Here is a 21,451-nt window from a genome sequence, read left to right as displayed (position 1 = left end):
TTCACCCTGAAAGTCATCCTTGTCTGTGAGGGCATGCTGCTGCTGCTGATGATGATGATGGTGCACCAAAGAAAACAACCTGAGCCTATCCAGCCTTGCTTCAGAGCTAAAATGGTCCACCCCAGACAATATCCTGGTGAATCTGCTCTGCATCCCTCCAGTGCAATCACATCTTTCCTGTCGTGAGGTACTCCAACTGTGGCCTAACCAAAGTTTCATACAGCTCCAACATAACCTCCCTGCTCCTTTCAAATATGCCTCAGCCGAGAAAGGCAAATGTTCTGTACATCTTCTTAACTACCCTACGGACACTATTACCTTATTATGTTCTTTGTGTCCATTATATTTACCTGAACCTGTGCTATTTTTGTATTGCTCTATGTCTTTTCTTTGTCTCTTATCTCCTTAGTTGTCACAGCTATCATTTTTGATAAGCAAAACTCTTGGCCCTCACAGGCCATAAATTGGTTTTGTACTACATTAAATTAGTTATAATTTCATTGATCTTCTGTAATTTCACCCATCAACAGATTTGCCCCATTCACTGAAGCTGCCCTTTATCCTCTCATGACCTGAATCTATTGAGCAAAGTTTCTGCTTTGTTGTATGCTGATGATTGGGCAAGGATTTTGCAGCCACCTGTCAAGATGGTTGAGAAGGTAAATATTCTTATTGATTTTGCTTATCAAACTTTTTACATTAATGCAGGCTCAGTCTTTCCATATATCATGTTTGAGAACTCAAAGAATAACCTTGAATCACTGTAGATACGTGACTGCTGCATTCACCTCATCAATTTTGAAGATGCAGGTATTGGACTGGGGTGTACAAAGTTAAAAATCACACAACACCAGATTATTGTCCAACAGGTTTAATTGGAAGCACACTAGCTTTCGGAGCGACGCTCCTTCATCAGGTGATTGTGGAGGACACAATTGTAAGACACAGAATTTGTAGCAAAAGTTTACAGTGTGATGTAACTGAAATTATACATTGAGAAATACCTTGATTGTTTATTAATTCTCCCATCTGTTAGAATGACCATGTTAGTTTCACTTCTTTCATAATTAAATCGCAAAACATTTTTTAAAAGTTACATTCTCAAGTGTCTGGGTAATCCAAGATGGAGGACAGGAAAGCTTTCTGGCTGTAACAGCTGCTCCTTTTTTGAGGTATTTTCAATGTTGGAGGTGATTTCCTCGAATTCCAGGAGCAGTAATTACTGTTTGATATGTTGTTGCATTGTTTTGAAACTTTGGGAAAAAGAAGTCAAAATAACAGCGCTTTTAAAAGGGAGAGGAACAGACAAAGGAAGCACATGGTGAGGTCAGTGCAGGCGAGAGAGAGGGAGAGAGAGAGAGAGAGAGAGAGAGAGAGAGAGAGAAAGAAACTGACAAAGCAGTGAACCTGCACAGTTACTGCCTTTGCTGTTTGAATTCATGTATTGCTGGACATCAGAGGGGCGTCTGGGAAATTAATAAACAGTGAAATTCACAACTAATCTTGGAGGAACATGTTTGGGAGTGGTCACAGCACTGAAACAGAGAAGTGAATAAGTGAATATTTAAGTGTGGCCTTACAGCACATCTACAGGAGTGAGTAGAGTGGGTTCTTTCTTGATTGTATGACTTATTGAGATATGTCTCTTGCTTAAAATATAAGCCATAAGTATTAATTTAACCTGGAGCAGTGTTTTGTAGAGGAATAACAGGTGTTATTTTCTGGGTCTATAGATTGTTAAGGAGCAAAAATGGCCTTTAGGAGAGTGATGTGCTCTTCTTGTCAGATATGGGAGTTTAGGGAGAGTTTACGGGTTACTGAGGATTATAGCTGCAATAAATGCCGTTGGTTGTGATTCCTATCATATCGAATGGATTGGTTCGAGAGAGAGTTAAAGGCAATGAGGAATTTACAAGAGCAAGGGAATGTGATGGATGGAAGTCATAGGAAGGGGGAAAAAAATCGCAGATACAGTCACGTAGGTGGGTTAAATGAGGGGTATGTCGGGTTCCAAGAGATCGATTGTGTTCGGGGACTCTCTCGTCTGAGGTACAGGCAGATGTTTCTGCGGCCAGCAGCGAAAGATCAGAATGGTGTGTTGCCTCTCTGGTGCCAGGATCAAGGCCACAGAAACATCAGTCTGTACCTCAGACTAGAGATTCCCCACACAATCCATCTCTTGGAACCCGAGGTACCCCTCATTGCATTAGAGCAAGTCTCAATAGCAGAAACTTGGCTGTTCGTGATACATTCCCCTGAGAATCCATCACCCCCTACATTTTCCAAAACAGCCTACTTATTTGAAATGGTGATAGCTGCAGAAGACTCCTGCAGTAATTGCCTAACTCTCTTACCTTTCCTGGAGTTAACCCATCTATGTGACTGTATCTGAGACTTTTTCCCCTTCCCATAACTGCCATCCATCACATACTGTTGCTCTTGTAAATTCCTCACTGCCTCTAACTGTCTCTCCAACCAATTCATTTAATCTGATCGGATTCACAACCAACGGCATTTATTGCAGATGTAATTCTCAGCACCACGTAACCTCTCCTTAAAATCCCATATCTGACAAGAAGAGCACATCACTCTACTAAAGGCCATTTTTGCTCCTTCACAATCTATAGACCCAGAAAATAGCACCATCTTATTCCTCTACAAAATGCTGCTCCAGGTTAAATGAATACTTATGGCTTATATTTTAAGTTTAATCAAGAGATATATCTCAATAAAACATATAATCAAGGAAGAACCCACTCTACTCACTACTGCATACATATTGTAAGGCCACGCTTAACTATTCACTTCTCTGTTTCTGTGCTGTGACCACTCCCAAACATGTTCCTCCAAGATTAGTTGTGAAATTCACTGTTTGTTAACTTCCCAGATGCACTCCAATGTGCAGCGATACATGAATTCAAACAGCAAAGGCAGTAACTGTGCAGGTTCACTGCTGCGTCAGTTTCTCTCTCTCTCTCTCTCTCTCTCTCTCTCTCCTGCACTAACCTCACCATGTGCTTCCTTTGTCTGTTCCTCTCCCTTTTAAAAGTGCAGTTGTTATGACTTTTTTCCTTCAAAGTTCCAAAACAATGCAACAGCATATAAAACAGTAATTACTGCTCCTGGAATTCGAGGAAGTCACCTCCAACACCGAAAATACCTCAAAAAAGGAGCAGCTGTTACAGCCAGAATCTTTTCCTGTCCTCCATCTTGGATTACCCAGACACTTGAGAATGTAACTTTTAAAAAATGCTTTGCGATTTAATTATGAAAGAAGTGAAACTAACATGGTCATTCTAACAGATGAGAGAATTAACAAACAATCAAGGTATTTTTCAATGTATAATTTCAGTTACATCACACTGAAACCTTTTGCTATCAATTCTGTGTCTAACAATTGTGTTCTCCACTACCACCTGATGAAGGAGCGGTGCTTCGAAAGCTAGTGTTTCCAATTAAACCTGTTGGACTATAACCTGGTGTTGTGTGAACCTCATCAGAGTTGTAATGAAGGAGCAAAAATGGCCTTTAATAGAGTAATATGCTCTTCTTGGTTGATGTGGGAGTTTAGGGACAGTTCACGGGTTACTGAGGATTCTATCTGCAATAAATGCTGTTGGTTGTGAATCTTATCATAATGTAAGTTCTCTCTTAAGACTCAAGCTGATCTTTACATTGTCCTTGCCTCAACCCCATCTCTTTGACTTTGCTGAATCAGATATTCATTCTTTTCCTCCAATGTTTCAGCTTGGTGCACAGTGCTAGTTGTGAGTACATGGTGTCACAGAATCGTGCACTATAGAACAGGACTTTAGGCCCAGCCAGTCTGCACTGACAAAAATTAATCCTCTACATTAGCTACCTTTCTCTTCCAACTTTCTTCCCTGTTCTGTTTCTATCCTAAAGTTGGCTGAGGCATGTTTCTAACACTTCCTTGGGTTCCATTCATGTTGCTGTTGTCTCAAATCATTTCCCTTCACCTTATATGACCAATGGGTTGTTTAAAAGAACATTGGACTGCAAATTTACAACACTATCCTACCTCAACTTACCTGTGATCATAGAGGAGACTATGGGAAATCAACCACTCTCTTTCTGCCTGATATCAATTTCCCTTCTAACAAACCAGCAAAGACATTTGGTACTCCACACCCACATCCTCCGACATATACCAGCACACACGCAAACACGCATACACATGAATGCAAATGTAGCAGAGTCAGATTTATATTATCGAGTTCTAGAGATTGACAACATGAAAACAGTATCTTCGGCCCAACTTGCCCATGCCACCCAGTTTTCACTGGGATGTGGGTCCTCATGAATAGCTGATGCCACTAACAAGTGCAAATGAATCATGTTACAAGCTCAACAGATTATCTTAAATTGGTTGTTGTGTTGGTTATTGGCAGACTCAGAGTTGTTCCGCAAGTGCTATCCAATTGAGAATTACAACTATTTTTGGTTCAGAAGTCTAAAGCATATGCTCCTTTAATATGGTCTGTAAAGGGATAGTCATTATCTTCCCTGCAGGCAAGCAGGGCTCTTCCATGTTGATGATCCCTTACAGTATTGCAGGCATAGTTCACGGATCAACTTTCTCTGGTGGGCCAGCTGAGGTACCAGAACTGCCCATCTCTGATAGCGCCAGCTACCCAGCATCCTTTATAGGAAGGTGAGCAGGTCAGGCAGCATCCAAGGAGCAGGAGAATCGACGTTTCAGGCATAAGCCCTTCTTCAGGAATGAAGAAGGGCTTATGCTCGAAATGTTGATTCTCCTGCTCCTTGCATGCTGCCTGACCTGCTGTGCTTTTCCAGCAACACATTTTCAGCTCTGATCTCCAGCATCTGCAGTCCTGACTTTCTCCTAGGAAGGTAAGGAGACAGGCAGTCGATCAGTTAGGAGACCACTTCTGGGAAATTGGCAATTGGTCTCACTATTAGCAAGTGCCGGCTCAAGAATGTATGTGATCTCAGTGTCAGGGATCCACAGCCTGTGCTCGCAGGGACAGAATGTGGGATTCACTGGACCACTATAATTTACAAGACTCAGGAACCAATCTGAGTTCATTATTCCAATTTTTAACTGGGTGAACTGGAGTGACAAACACGGGACAATCTGTTCAAAGCTGAAGTTTTAAAAAGTGAATTGAAAAGTTCAAATTCTGCAAGCTCTCGATTCCAGGTCTTGACACCAAACATTTTCCACTCTTTACTTTGCAATGTAACTTTTCTTATTTCGCTAGTTGGAAGCATTGAATATATTCCATATTTTTCTTATATCACCATATGTGTCATTTTAATTAAATTAACTTATTTAAGTGGGAGTTAGATACTGGATTTTTGAATGTACATCAGCTATTGCTTATATGTTCAATACAAATAGAATGGAAACAATTTTGTCAACAAATTAACAGGCAACTAGTTTAACGAAAAAAATGTCATGACTGTGTGAACAATGGCTCCATTCAATGAAAATAGAATACACTCTAAAGTTTGCAGGTACTGTTGTAAAGTCTACAATTTCTTTGTTTCCCTTTTAATATTGTCAGCTGAAATCAGTGTTTTAAAGGATTGCGGTATGTTTTAAAAACTAAGTAACCTGTCACTTACGGCAAGTGCCACGTCAACATCTGTTTGAAGGAGCAATAATTGAAATTTGGGTTATCGACTAACTGGAGCCCAGAGATTGCATCACAAATGATGTTTTGTTTAGCAGTAAGACATTGATTGGTCAATCAACCAGTGACAAGTTATCAATGACTAAGGTCTTCTGCCTGACAACAATGGTATGATTGGTTCTCAGGTAAGTGAACAGCTTGGGCCTGAAAAAAGAGATAAAGAGAAAAGTGATTTGGTTTCTACCAACACAGGTGCTATCATTCTGTTGTTTTACAGTCAAATCCCACTTTAAGCTTGAGGAACTAATTTATCTCTTCTTCGGCAATTATTGTAAACTGTGCCTTTTTAGTGGCAAGTGAGAAGCCTTTTAGAAGCCACATAGTCTCTTGCAAGTCAGTGGAAGCATCCAGAGAGAGACAACTCAAACGCAAAGTACTGGCCAGCATAAGAATCATAATGATCATCTCAGCAATCCCTCAATAGGAATGCCAGAACTGCCTACTAAGCTTTCCTCTCCCCATTCTTTCCCATCTGTTTGTCTATCTGTTTGTCTATATGCCTAAGGGAAGCTCAGAAGGAGAGTAGAGTTTTCATTCATAGTGTTATATGCTGACAGGTCATAAGTGTTTATCTATAGCTAGAATGTAGTCAATGTAGTTTATGCAGAGTCAACAAAGTCTTGAACAAAATCTCACATGGGATCCACAGTAGCTGGACAAGATGCACCCAAAATTGGTTCAGTGGTAGAAAATAGAGGGTAATCGTAGAAAGCTGTTTGTCTGATTGGGGGTGTTGGTGTCCAGAGGCATGCCAGAGGGATCAGTGCTGGGTCCCTTATTGTTTGTGATACCTGTTAGAAAATATAGATGAGAATGCGGGGTTGATGATAAATAAGTTTACAAATGATACAATGATTAGCATGGTGGTTGGTAGTGATTAAGGAGATCTTAGCTAACAAGAAGGTACAGATGGGTTGATCAGATGGGCAGATCAGTGGCAGATGGAATTCAATCTTCATAGGTGTGAGGGGATACACTTTGGAAGAGTTAACAGGATATTGGATTACTCAATGAACAGTATCAACACTAGAAAGCTCAGAGAAACAGACAGATCTTGGAGTACCTGTCCATACATTCCTGAAGGTGGCAGGACAGGTAAATAGGGTGGTTAAGAAGTCAAATAGGACACTTGCTTTATCAGTCAAGGCATACATTATAAGAGCAGGGAGGCGTTACGTTGGAGTTGTACAAGACTTTGCTTAGGCCACAGCTGGAGTACTATGTGCAGTTCTAGTCACCACACTACAGGAAGGTTTAATTGCACTGGAAGGGGTGCAGAGGAGATTCACCAAGATGTTTTCTGGGATGGACCATTTCAGCTATGCAATTTTTTTCACAGCAGACAGGATTGAAGGGGGACCTCATAGAAATGTGTCAGACACTGAGGGACATATTCAAGGGTAGACAGAGAGCAGCTATTCTGCTTAGTTGAAGGGTCAATAATGTGGAGGCATAATTTTAAAGTCAAAAGCAGAAAGTTTAGATAGGATTTAACAAAAATATTTTTCATCCAGAGAGTGATGGGAATCTGGAGTGCACTGCATGGGAGGATAGTAGGGACAACATTTTGGAGGTAACCCTCTTCAGGATTGGAGGTGGGTGTAAGGATAGTTGCACATAATGGGGGGGGGGGGTGGCAAGGGCAGAGTGGTGGTGGGGATAGGCGAAGACAGGTAGAGGGTCGGACTTGGTTGGTCAATGAGAGGAATGAATCCGATTGGTGTCTGGGAGGGATGGAAGAAAGGGGGAGGGGCTGGAAAGGGAGTGGGTGAATGGGAAGGGAGGCTATTTGAAATTGGAGAACTCAATGTTGAGTCCTCCAGGCTGGAGGCTGCCCAGCTGGAAGCTGAGGTGTTGTTCCTCCAATTTGCGGTTTGGTTCGTTGTGGCAATGGAGGAGGCCAAGGATGGTCATATTGGAAAGGGAGTGGGAAGGGGATTTGAAAGGGGCAGTGACTGGACGGTCCGGTCAACCCCTGTGGGCCCAGCTGACATGCTTGGCGAACCGTTCCTAAGTTTACATTTGGTTTCCCCGATACAGAGAAGACCACATGGGGAGCACCTGATGCAGTAAACTAGGTTGGAAGAGAGGCAGGTGAACCTCTGTTTCACCTGGAAGGACTGTTTGGGGCCCTGGATGGAGGTGAGGAGGGTGATGTACCAGCAGGTTTTGCACCTTTTCCGGTTGCAGGCGAAGGTAATTGCGGTTTCAGGGGGTTGGTAGGGAGAGCAGCGCAAACCAAGGGAACAGTCCTTATGGAAGGCAGAGGGGGTGGGGAGGGGAAGATGTTCTTGGTGGTGGGGACCATTTGAAGTTGGAGGAAGTATTTAAGGATGATGCATTTGATGCGGAGACTGAAAGGATGGTAGGTGAGGACAAGGGGCACTCTGTCTTTATTGTGTTTGCGGGGGGGTTTAGGATAGTGGAACAGGGAATGGAGATGGTGTGGTGGAGGGCTGTCTGGTTAACAGAGGGGGGAAAAGCACGTAGTTCAAAATAGGTGGACATCAGGGATGCTTGGGAGTGGAATGTCTCCTCGTCCAAGCAGATGTGACGGAGGGATTGGGAGAACGGATTGGAGTTTTTGCAGGATATTGCATGGGAGGAGGTGTAGTCCAAGTAATTGTGGGAGTCAGTGAGTTTGTAGCAAATAACAGTAGAGATGGAAAACATCATAACCTTGAAAAAGTACTTGGATGAGCTATTGAAATGTCACAGCATTCAGGGCTATGGGCCAAAAGCTAAAAATTAGGATTAGTATGTTGTGCCCTTGTTCAAGAAAGGCAGTAGAGATGACCCAGGTGATTATAGAGCAGTGAGCCTTACGTCTGTTATAGGAAAAGTTTTGGAAAGGACTTTAAGGGATAGAATTTATAATCATCTAGCAAGCAACAATTTGGTTGCAGATAGTCAACATGGTCATGGGCAGGTCATGTCTCACAAACCTCATTGAGCTTTTTGAGAAGGTAACCAAGCATGAAGATGGGGTTAGGGCAGTTGACGTGGTGTACATGGACTTCAGTAAAGACTTTGATAAGGTTCCACATGGTAGGCTGTTTGAGAAAATGCAGAGGCATGGGATTGAGGGTGATTTAGCAATTTGGATTAGAAACTGGCTTTCTATAAGAAGACAGCGAGTGATGGTTGGTGGAAAATATTCAGAGTGGTGTGACACAAGGATCTGTTTTGGGACCAATGCTATTTGTCATTTTTTAAAAATGCCTTAGATGCAGGCATAGGTGGGTTAGTAAGTTTTCAGATGATACTAAAGTTGGTGGAGTTGTGGACAGTGTGGAAAAATGTTGCAGGGGGATGTGGATAAACTGCTGAATTGGGCTGAGAGGTAGCAAATGGAGTTCAATGCAACTAAATATGAGGTGATTTACTTTGGGAAAAATAACGGGAAGGCAGAATGCTGGGTCAATGGAAAGATTCTTGGTAGTGTGGATATGCAGAGGGATTTTGGAGTCCATGTACATAAATCCCTGAAAGTTGTCACCCAGGTTGATAGCGCTACTCAGAAGGCATACAGTGTGTTAGGTTTTATTGGTAGAGGGATTGAGCTCCGGAGCCGTAATGTCATGCTGCAACTATACAAAACGCTAATGCGGCCTCACTTGGAATATTGTGTACAGCTCTGGTCGCCCCATTACAGGATAAGCATTGGAAAAGACGCAGAAGAGATTTACCGGGATGTTGCCTGGTCTGGAGGGAAGCTCTTATGAGGAAAGGCTGAGAGACTTGGGTCTGTTCTCATTGGCAAGAAGTCTCAGAGGGGTTTTGATAGAGGCATACAAGATGATCAGAGGATTAAATAGGGTAGACAGCGAAAGTCTTTTTCCTAGAATGATGCCAGCATGTACGAGGGGGCTACAAATTGAGGGGTGATAGATTTAAGACAGATGTCAGAGGCAGGATCTTTTGTCAGAGAGTGGTAAGGAGGTGGAATGCCCTGCCTGTCAATGTAATTAACTCAGCCACATTTGGGAGATTTAAGCAATCCTTGGATAAGTACATGGATGATGATGGGATAGTGTAGGGGGATGAGCTTAGATTAGTTTGTAGCGCAACATCCAGGGTAGAAGGGCATGTTCTGTGCTGTATTGTTCTATGTTCTATGTTCTAGTATGGATAGGTTAGTGCAGACACGATGAGATGAAGACACTGCTCTGTGCTGTGTGATTCTCTGTGTCTACTTCACCACTCAATGAAATTATAGTTGAGCTGATGATGTTCAATCCCATTTTCCTGCCTTTTTCCCATAGCCCTTCACCCCCTTACTGATTAAAAATCTGTCTATCTCAGCCTTGAACATTTTCATGACCAAGCCTCAACAGGAGGAATTCTTCCTAATTTGTGTCATAAATAAGTGTTACCTTACTCTGAGATTATGCCCTCTAGTTCTAGACTCTGACACAAGGGAAAACAACATTTACCCTGTCAAGCTCCCTAAGAATCATGTATGTTTCAATAATGTCACCTTTCATTCATCTAAACTCCAATGAGTTCAGGCCCAATCTACTCAGCCTCTTTTCATAAGGAAACCCCTCCATAATTGGGATCAACCTAATGAACCTTCTCTTGATTGGCTCTACTGTCAGTGTATCTTTCCTTTGATAAGGTGACCAAAACCATTCACAGTATTCCAGTGTGGTCTAATTAGTGTCTTGCATAGTTTCAATGATGGAGGTAATGGCCTAGTAGTATTATCATAAGACTATTAATCTAGACACCTCGGTGATATTGTGGGGATCTGGGTTTGAATCCTTCTATTGCAGATGGTGAAATTTGAATTCAATAAATATCAGGAATTTGGAGTCCATTGGTCATTGCTGGGGAAACTGATTCATCTGGTTACCTTGTCTGGACTACCTGTGACTCAGACTCACAGCAATACGGTTGACTTTTTATGCAAATAGGGATGGGTAATGAATGCTCCTCTGACCAATGACACCTGCATCCCATTAACAAAGGAAAGAAACAAGACTTTCCTATTTTTGTTTTCCATTCCCTTTGCAATAAAGGCAATATTCCATTTGTGTTCCCTAGTACATCCTGAAATCATTTGCCAGCTTTTGGTGATTCATACACAAGGACCCCCAAATGCCTTTTTGTTGCAGCTTTCTAAATAGAACATAGAAGGATACAGCGCAGTACAGGCCCTTTGGCCCTCGATGTTGCGCCGACCGAATCCTACCTAACCTATACTAGCCCAATAACTTCCAAACTTTCTGTAGTCTTTTTTCATGTAAGTAAAATTCATCTCTTCCATTCTTCCTTCCAGGGTGCCTTAATTTACCAGTTTCCTATGTTATATTCCATCTGCCAAGTTTTTGTTCATTCTCTTAACCTGGCAATATCCCAAACTCTTTATGTCACCCACATTTACTTTCCTTCCCACTGGTGACTGTACATACACTTGTCATCCAATTCATTCACAAAAATTGCAAATAATTGTGGGCTCAGCACTGATCCCTGCAGCAACTCAGAAGTTACAGTTTTCTATTCTGAAAATGCCCTCCCTATCCCAATTTCTACTGCCTGGACAATCCTTTATCCATGCTAATAATTAATCCGTGGTCTAAAGTGCAGAACTTATTGCATGTGTTTTGGAAATTCAAATCTATCTACTTGTTTCTCCTTCATCTATTGTACTTGTTACGACCTTAAAGAATTCTATTCTCAAATTCTATTAAATTTATCAGACATAATTTCCTCTTCATGAAGCCTTGCCAATTCTGCTTAATTACATAATGCATTTCTAAATGTTGTTGTACTCCATCCTTTAAAATAGATTAACATTTTCCCAAAGACAGATACTAAGGTAATATTAAGCCAATAAGCTGATAATTACTGTTTTTTTTTGCGTCCTTCCTTTTTGGAATAAAAATGTTATTTCAGCAGTTAGATCGGATGCTGCCTGACCTGTTGTGCCTTTTCCAGCACCACCTTTTTCGACACTGGAAGCACACAGCAAGCCAGGCAGTGTCAGGAGGTGGAGAATTCAATGCTTTGGGTATGACCCTTCTTCCTTCTGAGTGCTGAAGAAGGATCATACCTAAAATGTTGACTTCTCCACCTATTGATACTGCCTCGTTTGCTGTGTTCTTCCAGCCTCCTGTTTGTCTACTTTGGATTCCAGCATCTGCAGGCTTTTTTTGTCTCTTCTCATCCCAGCAGCCACGCAGTCCCTAATTCCCAGCAACTCTCATTATCAGCCAGGCAACAGCATTCGAAACCATGAAATCTGGTTCTTCTAATAAATTGCTGAAAATGTGTTGCTGGTTAAAGCACAGCAGGTCAGGCAGCATCCAAGGAACAGGAAATTCAACGTTTCGGGCCAGAGCCCTTCATCAGGAAAGGACTCTCCAGCATCTGCAGACCTCACTTTTTACTCTTCTAATAAATTGGGCAAGGTCTGTGGGAATTCAAAGCTTCACGCCTGTCTGAGGTCTCGAAACAATGCATCCTCAGCGTGAATATCATTGCCCACATCTTCCATTGATTATTTTGTTTGATCAATAAAAATTGGATCAGCTCCATTAGTCTAGTTCCTTATCATCCTAAACCTCTGCCACACGATCATTTCCCGACCTGGCTATGAGAAGCTCACAACCCAACAAGGTGGCCTTCACTTAATGCCCTATGCTCAGAATGACCATTCATACAAGGTGCCAACGAAACCAAACCCTCATCCATCAACTAAACCCTTCACAAGAAAAGAATTTAAATATATTAGGTCATTTATCTCACCACAAACAGATATAATGCTGGGAATTTTGAGTAGTCAGAAGAAAGACACTGCCCACGCACTCTTTGCCAATCCCCATGTCCATCATGTCCAAATGCCACAGATCATCTCCAACACACTGTCAGTCTGCCTGGCTGCTGCAAAGAAACTGAGATTTGCAAAAAAACAATGCTGATAATGGAACCCGAATGTCAAATTCAGCAATAACTCTAGCTTCTGTTCCTGTGAACATTCATCAATTTTCCCCTCATCTCCAAGAGAATCAGGACAAACAATCACTTGCTGGGATTCCAAATCGAGGACTGTGATTAAATGACAACTCCAAAGTGCTTGATCTGTGTTTCTTCCGGCACATGATACATGTACCAAACCAATGTCTAAATTATACCATTAGAGATCATAAAAATCAGGACACAGAGTGATTTTAAGTTTAAAGCAGAAGGCGCTTGAAGAGGCATTACAAATATAAACTGTTTAAGGTGGTCAAGTATTCACAGTACAGTTTCTTCCCAGTATGAATGTGGAGCAGAATTCATCACCGACTGACAGAAATAGAAGCATAACTGACGAGTAAGAAACAGGTTACTCTTTCCATTTGGAGTTCTGTTCCTGATGTCAGTCCAAATATGCATAAGATGCAGCACAAACAACTGTGAAATATGATTTGATTTCCACAAGCGAGTTAGGCTAGTCTCAAGAGAGAGAATGAAAAATCATATTCATGACCTGAAACTCGCCCCATGGGGAATCACAGACATGAATTTAAATCCTCTCTCTGTGCAAACCAAAGTATTTATACATGCCATGGTTGAAAGATCTACTTGTGTCACATTCGTACACATGTTCCCATTAAAATTGTTTCAGCACATTGTTGTCTTATGCCTAGCTTCAGATTTAGGTGTGACTGCTAGACTGAAACTTCCCTGTGTCCCCTAGTTAGTAATAGACTTAAATGAAATGACTTTGGGCAGCTGTACTTGACACTACATTGAAAATTTTATGGAAAGGTCAAGAGGATGGTTCCTATGGGAATTGAAATGTTATATTAGTGCCCTATGAGAAAACTGTACTGATGGTAATGTAAAGGCAAACAAATGTTGAAAGATTATTAAGGTAGGCGCAAATAGAGAGTCAAATAGCATAAAAAGATGCCCTTCGGCCCACAACATCTATACTGATCAACGAACACCAAACTATAGTAATCCCTTTTACTTGCACTTGATTCACAGCCTACTATGCTCCGCCATTTTAAATACTCATCCAGATGCCTCTTAAATATTGCAAGAGTAATTGACTCCATCATCCTCTCAGCAGCACATACTATATATCTACCAGCTTCTTGGTGAAAAAAACCTTTACTCCGATCTCCTCTAAACCACTTGCTTCTCACCTTAAATTTATGCCCTCTGGTCTTAGACACATCAGTCACAAGGAATAGAGTCTCACAATCTATCTTGTCTATGCCTATCACCCCTCTGCTCTGAGGAAAACAAACCCAGCCCGTCCAGCATCTCCTCAGAACTGAGAATTCTCATTCCAAGCAGAATCCGGGTGAATCTCCTCTGCACCTGCTCCAGTGCAATCACATCCTTCTGAAAATGTAGTTACCAGAATTGCCCACAGTACTCCATCTGTGGCCTAACCAATGTTTTATACAGAGGTTGCATCTGCCATTGCTCTGCCTAATATACCAGCTGAACAATATCAGTCTGTAGCCTAAGACCATCCTCCTTACTATCAATACCACAACTAATTCTCGTGTCATCTAGAAACTTAATAATTATATCTTTTACATTCACATCCAAGTTGATAAGGTACATAACAAACAGCAAGGGTCCTAACACTGATCCCTGTGGTACACTGCTGGTCACAGATTTCTAATCACAAAAACAGCCGACACAGTCACCAAAAGAGAAAATGTTGGAAAATCTCAGCAGGTCTGGCACCATCTGTAAGGAGAGAAAAGAACTGATGTTTCAAGTCTAACTGATCCTTTGTCAAAGCTTCCCCAGGAAAAAGTTTAAAATAAAATTGTACAATGAAAGGGGAGTGGCCAGTTCTCCCAGCTCAGCTTTTCCCTGGTTTGGTTTGGTTTTAGCAGGCAGTCAGTTGTGAAACTGCTAGACCCAAAGAAGCAGGTCCATGCTGATCCTCCCTCTCTCTGGACCCAAAGAATCAGGTCTATGTTGATCTTCTCTCTCGCTGGACACAAAGAAGCAGGTCCACGTTGATCCTCCCTCTCTCTCTGGATCCAAATAATCAGGTCTATGTTGATCCTTCCTCTCTCTGGACCCAAGGAAGCAGGTCCATGCTGATCCTCCCTCTCTCTCTGGATCCAAATAATCAGGTCCATGCTGATCCTCCCTCTCTCTGACATCTCTCCTGTAAACACCTGTATTGGATTTTTCCTTTTTAGCCCAGGAGTTCCTGGATGCAGTTGGAGGAGTCACAAGGTTTCCAGGGAGCAGCTGACCTTGTCGGGATACATGAGTATACGGTTTAAATTTCTTTTTGTTCCGGTTTTTCTTCAGTTTTCTGGATGCAGTTGGAGAGGTCATGAGGTCACATATTTGGGCAGTTGCTTTACCCGAAACACTACTCGGGTAGTGTCTCCCACCCATCCTCCTCCTCTAACCAAAGAACAATATTCGGTGTGACGGTTGGTAAGATAACAAGTGCACTCTTCCATGTTTCTTTTTTTTTTCCGTCAGTCTATTTGGGAATTTAGAATAGCGGGAGTGGAGGTTAGGGCAGTTGAATGTTCCCCCTGCAGTATGCAGGAGGTCAGGGTCACCTCTATTGTCCCTGCTGACTTCATTTGTGAGAAGTGCACCCAAATCCAGCTCCTCCAGAACTGTGTTAGGGAACTGGAGCTGGATGAACTTCAGATCATTCGGGAGGCAGAGGGTGTTATTAAGAGGCGTTACAAGGAGATAGTTACTCCATAGCCACATGAAGAAGGTAGACGGGTTACTGTCAGGGGTAGGAAAGAGAAGTGGCAGGCAGTGCAGGGATATCCTGTGGTGGTTCCCCTCATCAGCAAGTACCGTTGTTTAAGTTGGAAAGTTGTGTGTGGAATCTGAAGACATAGGGGAAATGCTTTATGAAAACTTTTAGTCAGTATTCATATCGGAAAAGGGAATTTGAGTGAGAACATGGAGATACAGGCTACAAGATTAAATAGGACTGAGGTTGACAAAGAGAAGGTTTTAGCAATTTTGGAAGATCTGAAAATATGAGTCCCCTAGGCCGAATGGGATTTATCCTCAGATTCTCTGGGAAGCCAGGGAGGAGATTGCAGAGCCTTTGGCTTTGATCTTTATGTCATCATTGTCTATAAGAATAGTGCTGGAAGACTGGAGGATCGCAAATGTTGTTCCCTTGTGTAAGAAGGGGAGTCAGGACAACCCTGGTCATTATAGGCCAGTGAACCTTACTTCGGTTGTGGGTAAGGTGTTGGAAAAGCTTAGAAGAGATAGGATGTATAATCATCTCCAGAGGAATGAGTTGATTAGGAAAGATTTTGTGAAGGGTAGGTCACTTCTCACTAACCTTATTGAGTTCCTTGAGAAGGTGACCAAACAGGTGGATGAAGGTAAGGTGGTTGATGTGCTGTATGTGGACTTCAGTAAGGCATTTGATAAGGTTCCACATGGTAGGCTATTGCACAAAGTACGGAGTTTTGGGATTGAAGGTGATTTAGCAGTTTGGATCAGAAATTGGTTACCTGAAAGAAGATAGCAGGTGGTGGTTGATGGGAAATGTTCATCCTGGAGCTAAATTACCAGTGGTTTGCCACAATGATCTGTTTTGGGGCCATTGCTGTTGGTCATTTTTATAAATGATCTGGAGGTCAGCATTGAAGGATGGCTTAGTAAATTTGCAGATGACACTAAGGAAGCAGAGTTGAGGACAGTGCTGAAGGATGTTGTGGGTTACAGAGGGACATGGATAAGATACAGAGCTGGGCTGAGAGGTGGCAAATGGAGTTTAATGCAGAAAGTTTTGAGGTAGTTCACTTTGGAAGAAGTAACAGGAATGCAGAGTACTGGGCACAGAGAGATCTTAGTGTCCAGGTGCCTAAATCCCTGAAAGTTGCCACTCATGTTGATAGGGTTGTTAAGAAGGCAAATGGTCTGTTAGGTTTTATTCTTAGAGGGATTGCGTTTCAGAGCCACAGGGTCGTGCTTCAGCTGTACAAGACACTGGTAAGGCTGCACCTGGAGTATTGCGTACAGTTCTGGTCACCACATTACAGGAAGGATGAGGAAGCTTTGGAAAGAGTTCAGAAAAAATTAACCAGGATGTTGCCTGGAATGGAAGAAAGATCTTATGAGGAAAGGCTGAGGGAACTGAGACTGTTTTCGTTAGAGAGAAGAGCTGACTTAACTGAGACGTATAAGATAATCGGAGGGTTGGACAGCGAGAGCCTTTTTCCTCGGATGGTGAAGGCTAACACGAGGGGACACAGCTTTAATTTGAGGGTTGATAAATTTAGGACAGACATCAGGGGTAGTTTCTTTACTCAGGGAATAGTAGGGTATGGAACGGCCTGCCTGCAACAATAGTAGACTTGCCGATGTTAAGGGCATTTAGATGGGCATTGGACATACATATGGATAATAATGGAACGGTATAGGTTAGATGGGCATCAGATTAATTTCACAGGTCAGCACAAAATCAAGGGCCGAAGGGCCTATACTGTGCTGTAACATTCTATGTTCTATGTTCTATGAGTGTTTACAGGGATTGTTGCAGGAATTTGGGACAGCATCATTAAGTTGGGAAAATCTGTTGGGTTTTCGGAAAGGTTAAGTTATTCTGTATTCTGTTCTATTTTGTTTGTGTTTCATTTGATCATCTTGCAAATAAATTGAGTTTTGTTTCAAACTAAGTGGTTGGGCCAGCTGCATCCCTCCTAGAATATCCACTGTACACCTGCTTAAAACAACTCGCAAAGTTGTTTTCTTGAAAGGTTTTAAGGGGGGTCTGGCCTGATCCATAACACTCCTTAAAGTGAGAAGTTCCACTTTTCCATCTTGCAAGTCGGGTAATTCAACACCTTCAAAGGGCAAGGTGGAAGTCTATTCTGTTTTTCAGTGGAGTTAAAAACAAAACGATAATTCTCATTTTCTTACCAGACAAAACGTAAAGCTCAGCATCATTTCCAGTCCTTGAGCTTCCAGGATTTTCTGCCAGGCAACGGTAGGACCCGCTATCCTCTGCCTGAAGTTTACTGATCACCAACGATCCAGAGGGGAGAACAGATACACGTGTGTCTTCAGCACTTAACTTCAGATCATTGTGGTTTTTCTGCCAATGAATGGAAGGCATGGGTTCACCGATAACTTCACATTTCAGCAGGGCAGTGTCTCCTGCATAAGCAGAGACTGACTTTGTCTGCGCGGTGAACCTCAGTGGACCTAGAAATAAAGAAGTTGACAGTTATTATTAATGCCTAAAAGGTGATGAATGAAAGTCAAAATCTTGACATTATATTGATGACATCATTGGAGATTGGAGCATTTGCTTTATTGTTTTCAGTGGAGCAGAGTTTTACATGGGAGAGATCTCGACAAAATGTCTTTCCTTAATTATTGTTCAACCATAAGTATCAAAGTAGAACATTGCAAGAATTGACTACAAGATGAAATAAAAATACAGGAACATTTTGGGCAGTAAGGTAGATAATTACGAGGAGGAATGTAGTTGACGTTATGTCATTTCACATGATGGTGACAAGAATAGGGCTCTTCAGCCGGGACTCCTCTGCTCCGCCTGTACTTTTTCATCTTTTTCATTAATTCTCCCTCTCTCCTTCCTTCTCTTGGCCCTGGGCACCTGGACCCAGACTCTACAGTGTGTTAGGAGCTGGCAGCCAGTGGAGATGCCAGCGACTGGAGCGGGGACACCAGTGACCAGTGAGTCAGAGCAGGAACACCAGTGAACAGTGACCCGGAGCAGGGACATCAGTGAACAGTGACCCAGAGCAGGAACATCAGTGACCAGTGACACAGAGCAGGAAAACCAATGAACAGTAACCCAGAGCAAGGGACATCAGTGAACAGTGACACAGAGCAAAAACACCAGTGACCAGTGACCCAGAGCAGGGACACCACAGACCACTGACCCAGAGTGGGGACACCAGTGACCCGGAGGGGGAAACAGTGACCCGGAGGGGGGACACCAGTGACCCAGAGGGGGGACACCAGTGACCCGGAGGGGGGACACCAGTGACCCAGAGGGATGACACCAGTGTCCCGGAGTTGGGACACCAGTGACTCGGAGTGGGGACACCAGTGACCAGTGACTCGGAGTTGGGACACCAGTGACTCGGAATTCGGACACCAGTGACCCGGAGCAGGAACATAAGTGACGAGGGAAGTCACAGGTAGATAGAATAGTGAAGAAGGCGTTTGGTTTGCTTTCTTTTATTGGTCAGAATATTGAGTTCAGAAGTTGAGGAGATCATGTTGTGGCTGTACAGGATGTTGGTTAGGCCACTGTTGGAATATTGTGTGGAATTCTGGTCTCCTTCCTATCGGAAAGATGTTGTGAAACTTGAAAGGGTTCGGAAAAGATTTACAAGGATGTTGCCAAGGTTGGGTGATTTGAGCTATCGGGAGAGGTTGAATAGGCTAGGGCTGTTTTCCCTGGAGTGTCGGAGGCTGAGGGGTGACCTAATAGAAGTTTGTAAAATCGCGAGGGGCATCGATAGGATAAATAGACAAAATCTTTTCCCTGGGGTGGGGGAGACCAGAACTAGAGCGCATAGGTTTAGGGTGAGAGGGGAAAGATATCAAAGAGACCTAAGGGGCAACCTTTTCACTCAGAGGATGGTACGTAAATGGAATAAGCTGCCAGAGGAAGTGGTGGAGGCTAGTACAATTGCAACATTTAAAAAGCATCTGGATGGGTATATGAATAGGAAGGGTTTGGAGGGATATGGGCCGGGTGCTGGCAGGTGGGACTAGATTGGATTGGGATATCTGGTCAGCATGGACGGGTTGGACCGAAGCGTCTGTTTCCGTGTTGTACATCTCTATGGCTCTATGATCCGGAGCAGGGACACCAGTGGCCGGTGACCAGAAGTGGGGACATCAGTGACCCAGAACAAGGAGACCAGTGACCAGTGACCCAGAGCAGGGACACCAATGACTTGGAGCATGGATACCAGTGACCAGTGACCTGGAGTGGGGACACCAGTGATTGGAAAGGGGACACCGATGACCAGAGGCCAGAGCAGGGACCCCAGAGTCTGGGGTAGGCACGCCAGTGATCCGCTGCCCAGTGCAGAGTGTGGTGGTTGTGGCCTAGCTTGGAATGTGGCAGCAGCCAGGGGTCAGACCATGTGGAGGTCCCCTCTGTGGGGCTGCTTCAGAGAGACTTTGGACAGAGACAGTGAAGTCTGTCTTTTTAACTTTGTTACCTGTTTTTCTGACCTATAGGTGTGTGGCTGTCAAGTAATATTTTTTCTTCATGTCTCTATTCAAACTAAAGATTGTACCTAGGGACAAAAGCAGAAGTTGCTGGAAAAGCTCAGCTGGTCTAGCAGCATCTGGGGGGAGAAATCAGAGTTAACATTTTGGGTGCGGTGACCTTTCCTCAGCACCTTCTGTTTTTGTTCCTGATTTATAATATATATAGTTTTTTTCTGTGTTTTTTTAATACCTAGGTACTTATGTACCTAAGATGGCACTGTAAGTGACAACTTATAAACTTTTCACTTTACTTATTTGAGTACACACAAAACTAATTCCATTCAATTTAACAAGATGCTCGAGTTCAAATCTGGTTGAGATTGTTGGTCCAAAAAATAGCAAGAAATCTCAAAGTTGGAAAAAATCCATTCGTCTACCAAGCATTGACCATCAAAGTCATAATAAGATTGATTGGACTCTGTGGTGAGCTTCCATTTCCCTCAAAGAAAGAAATCTCTTCAGCCAGTGTCAAGGAGTTACCTTCAACTAGTTTATAATGTTACAACCTCATTGCTTATTTGACAAATATCCAGAAAACAAAACTTGTCCACAATTCACCATAATCTGGAAATAATTTAATGATCATACTCAACAAGATCATAAAGAAAGATGAAGTGGGAATGGAAAGGTTGCATTCATGCAAACACTGCAGACTTTCAAAAGTTCAGGTTAAAATGACGTGATGAGGAATAAGATAAAAATCACACAACACCAGGTCACAGTCCAACAGGTTTATTTGGAAGGACTAGCTGCTTCACAGCGCTTCAAAAGCTAATGCTCCCAAATAAACCTGTTGGACCATAACCTGGTGTTAAGTGATTTTTAACTTTGTCCACCCCAGTCCAACACCAGCTCCTCTCAATTATGAGGACAAGTTAGAATGGGATTTATTCTGCCTCCTGGTCTGTGAATTCTTGATGTCTGATATTCAGCATGAAAGAAATATTTTTAATTCCAGAAAAGCTCCCAGATTCTGTTCAGCACGAAGCAAAGTGAAAGGGAAGAACAAAAACATTTCTGAAGAATCAAAACTAGTCTCTTCTACAGACAGAATTTATTCTTATAATGCAAACTGATTAAAAATGAAATCTAAATAGCAGACAAGGACCTTCCATTTCACCATATTAACCAATGCACTATTAGAGAATATCAAATGCATAAAAGGCATGAACAAGATAATGCTAATTTTATATATAAATTAATATTCTTAACAGGCATCTTTCGTAATACTCAGCAATGAATAATAGGCTTAATTCATATTTAATTGAATTGGATTTTCTAATCTCCTGAACATGTTCAAAGAGGCAAATGCAGATTGGAAGTGTTATTTCTCTAATTTCATTGATATGAAATGAGTAAACAAAATCAGAGCTGAAGTGGACCACTCAAGCCTGCTCCACTGTGCGATAGAATCTCAGCAGATCTGTGTATGTTTCGAATTCTACATTCTCATTTATTCCAGCCAACCTGATGTTGTTATTGAACACAGAAACTTAGAGGTTCAGCTACATAGTTCTTTGAAAGTTGCATCACAGGTA

The 21,451-nt window shown here is 42.4% G+C and overlaps 1 protein-coding gene across 1 annotated transcript in view; it reads right to left on the bottom strand.

Moving 5' to 3' along the window:
- dcc (DCC netrin 1 receptor) overlaps window positions 1-21,451 on the bottom strand; it is a 990,886-nt gene that overhangs the window by 663,897 nt on the left and 305,538 nt on the right. Inside the window, exon 3 of the mRNA XM_060825544.1 lies at window positions 17,571-17,855. Coding sequence (XP_060681527.1) covers window positions 17,571-17,855 — 285 coding nt within the window. The remainder of the gene's footprint in view (window positions 1-17,570; window positions 17,856-21,451) is intronic.

This window comes from Hemiscyllium ocellatum, chromosome 1 (genome assembly GCF_020745735.1).
Source record: "Hemiscyllium ocellatum isolate sHemOce1 chromosome 1, sHemOce1.pat.X.cur, whole genome shotgun sequence".
Taxonomy (NCBI): Eukaryota; Metazoa; Chordata; class Chondrichthyes; order Orectolobiformes; family Hemiscylliidae; genus Hemiscyllium; species Hemiscyllium ocellatum.
The sequence above is the reverse complement of the archived record's forward strand: the minus strand, read 5'-3'. Positions and strand labels throughout refer to the sequence as shown.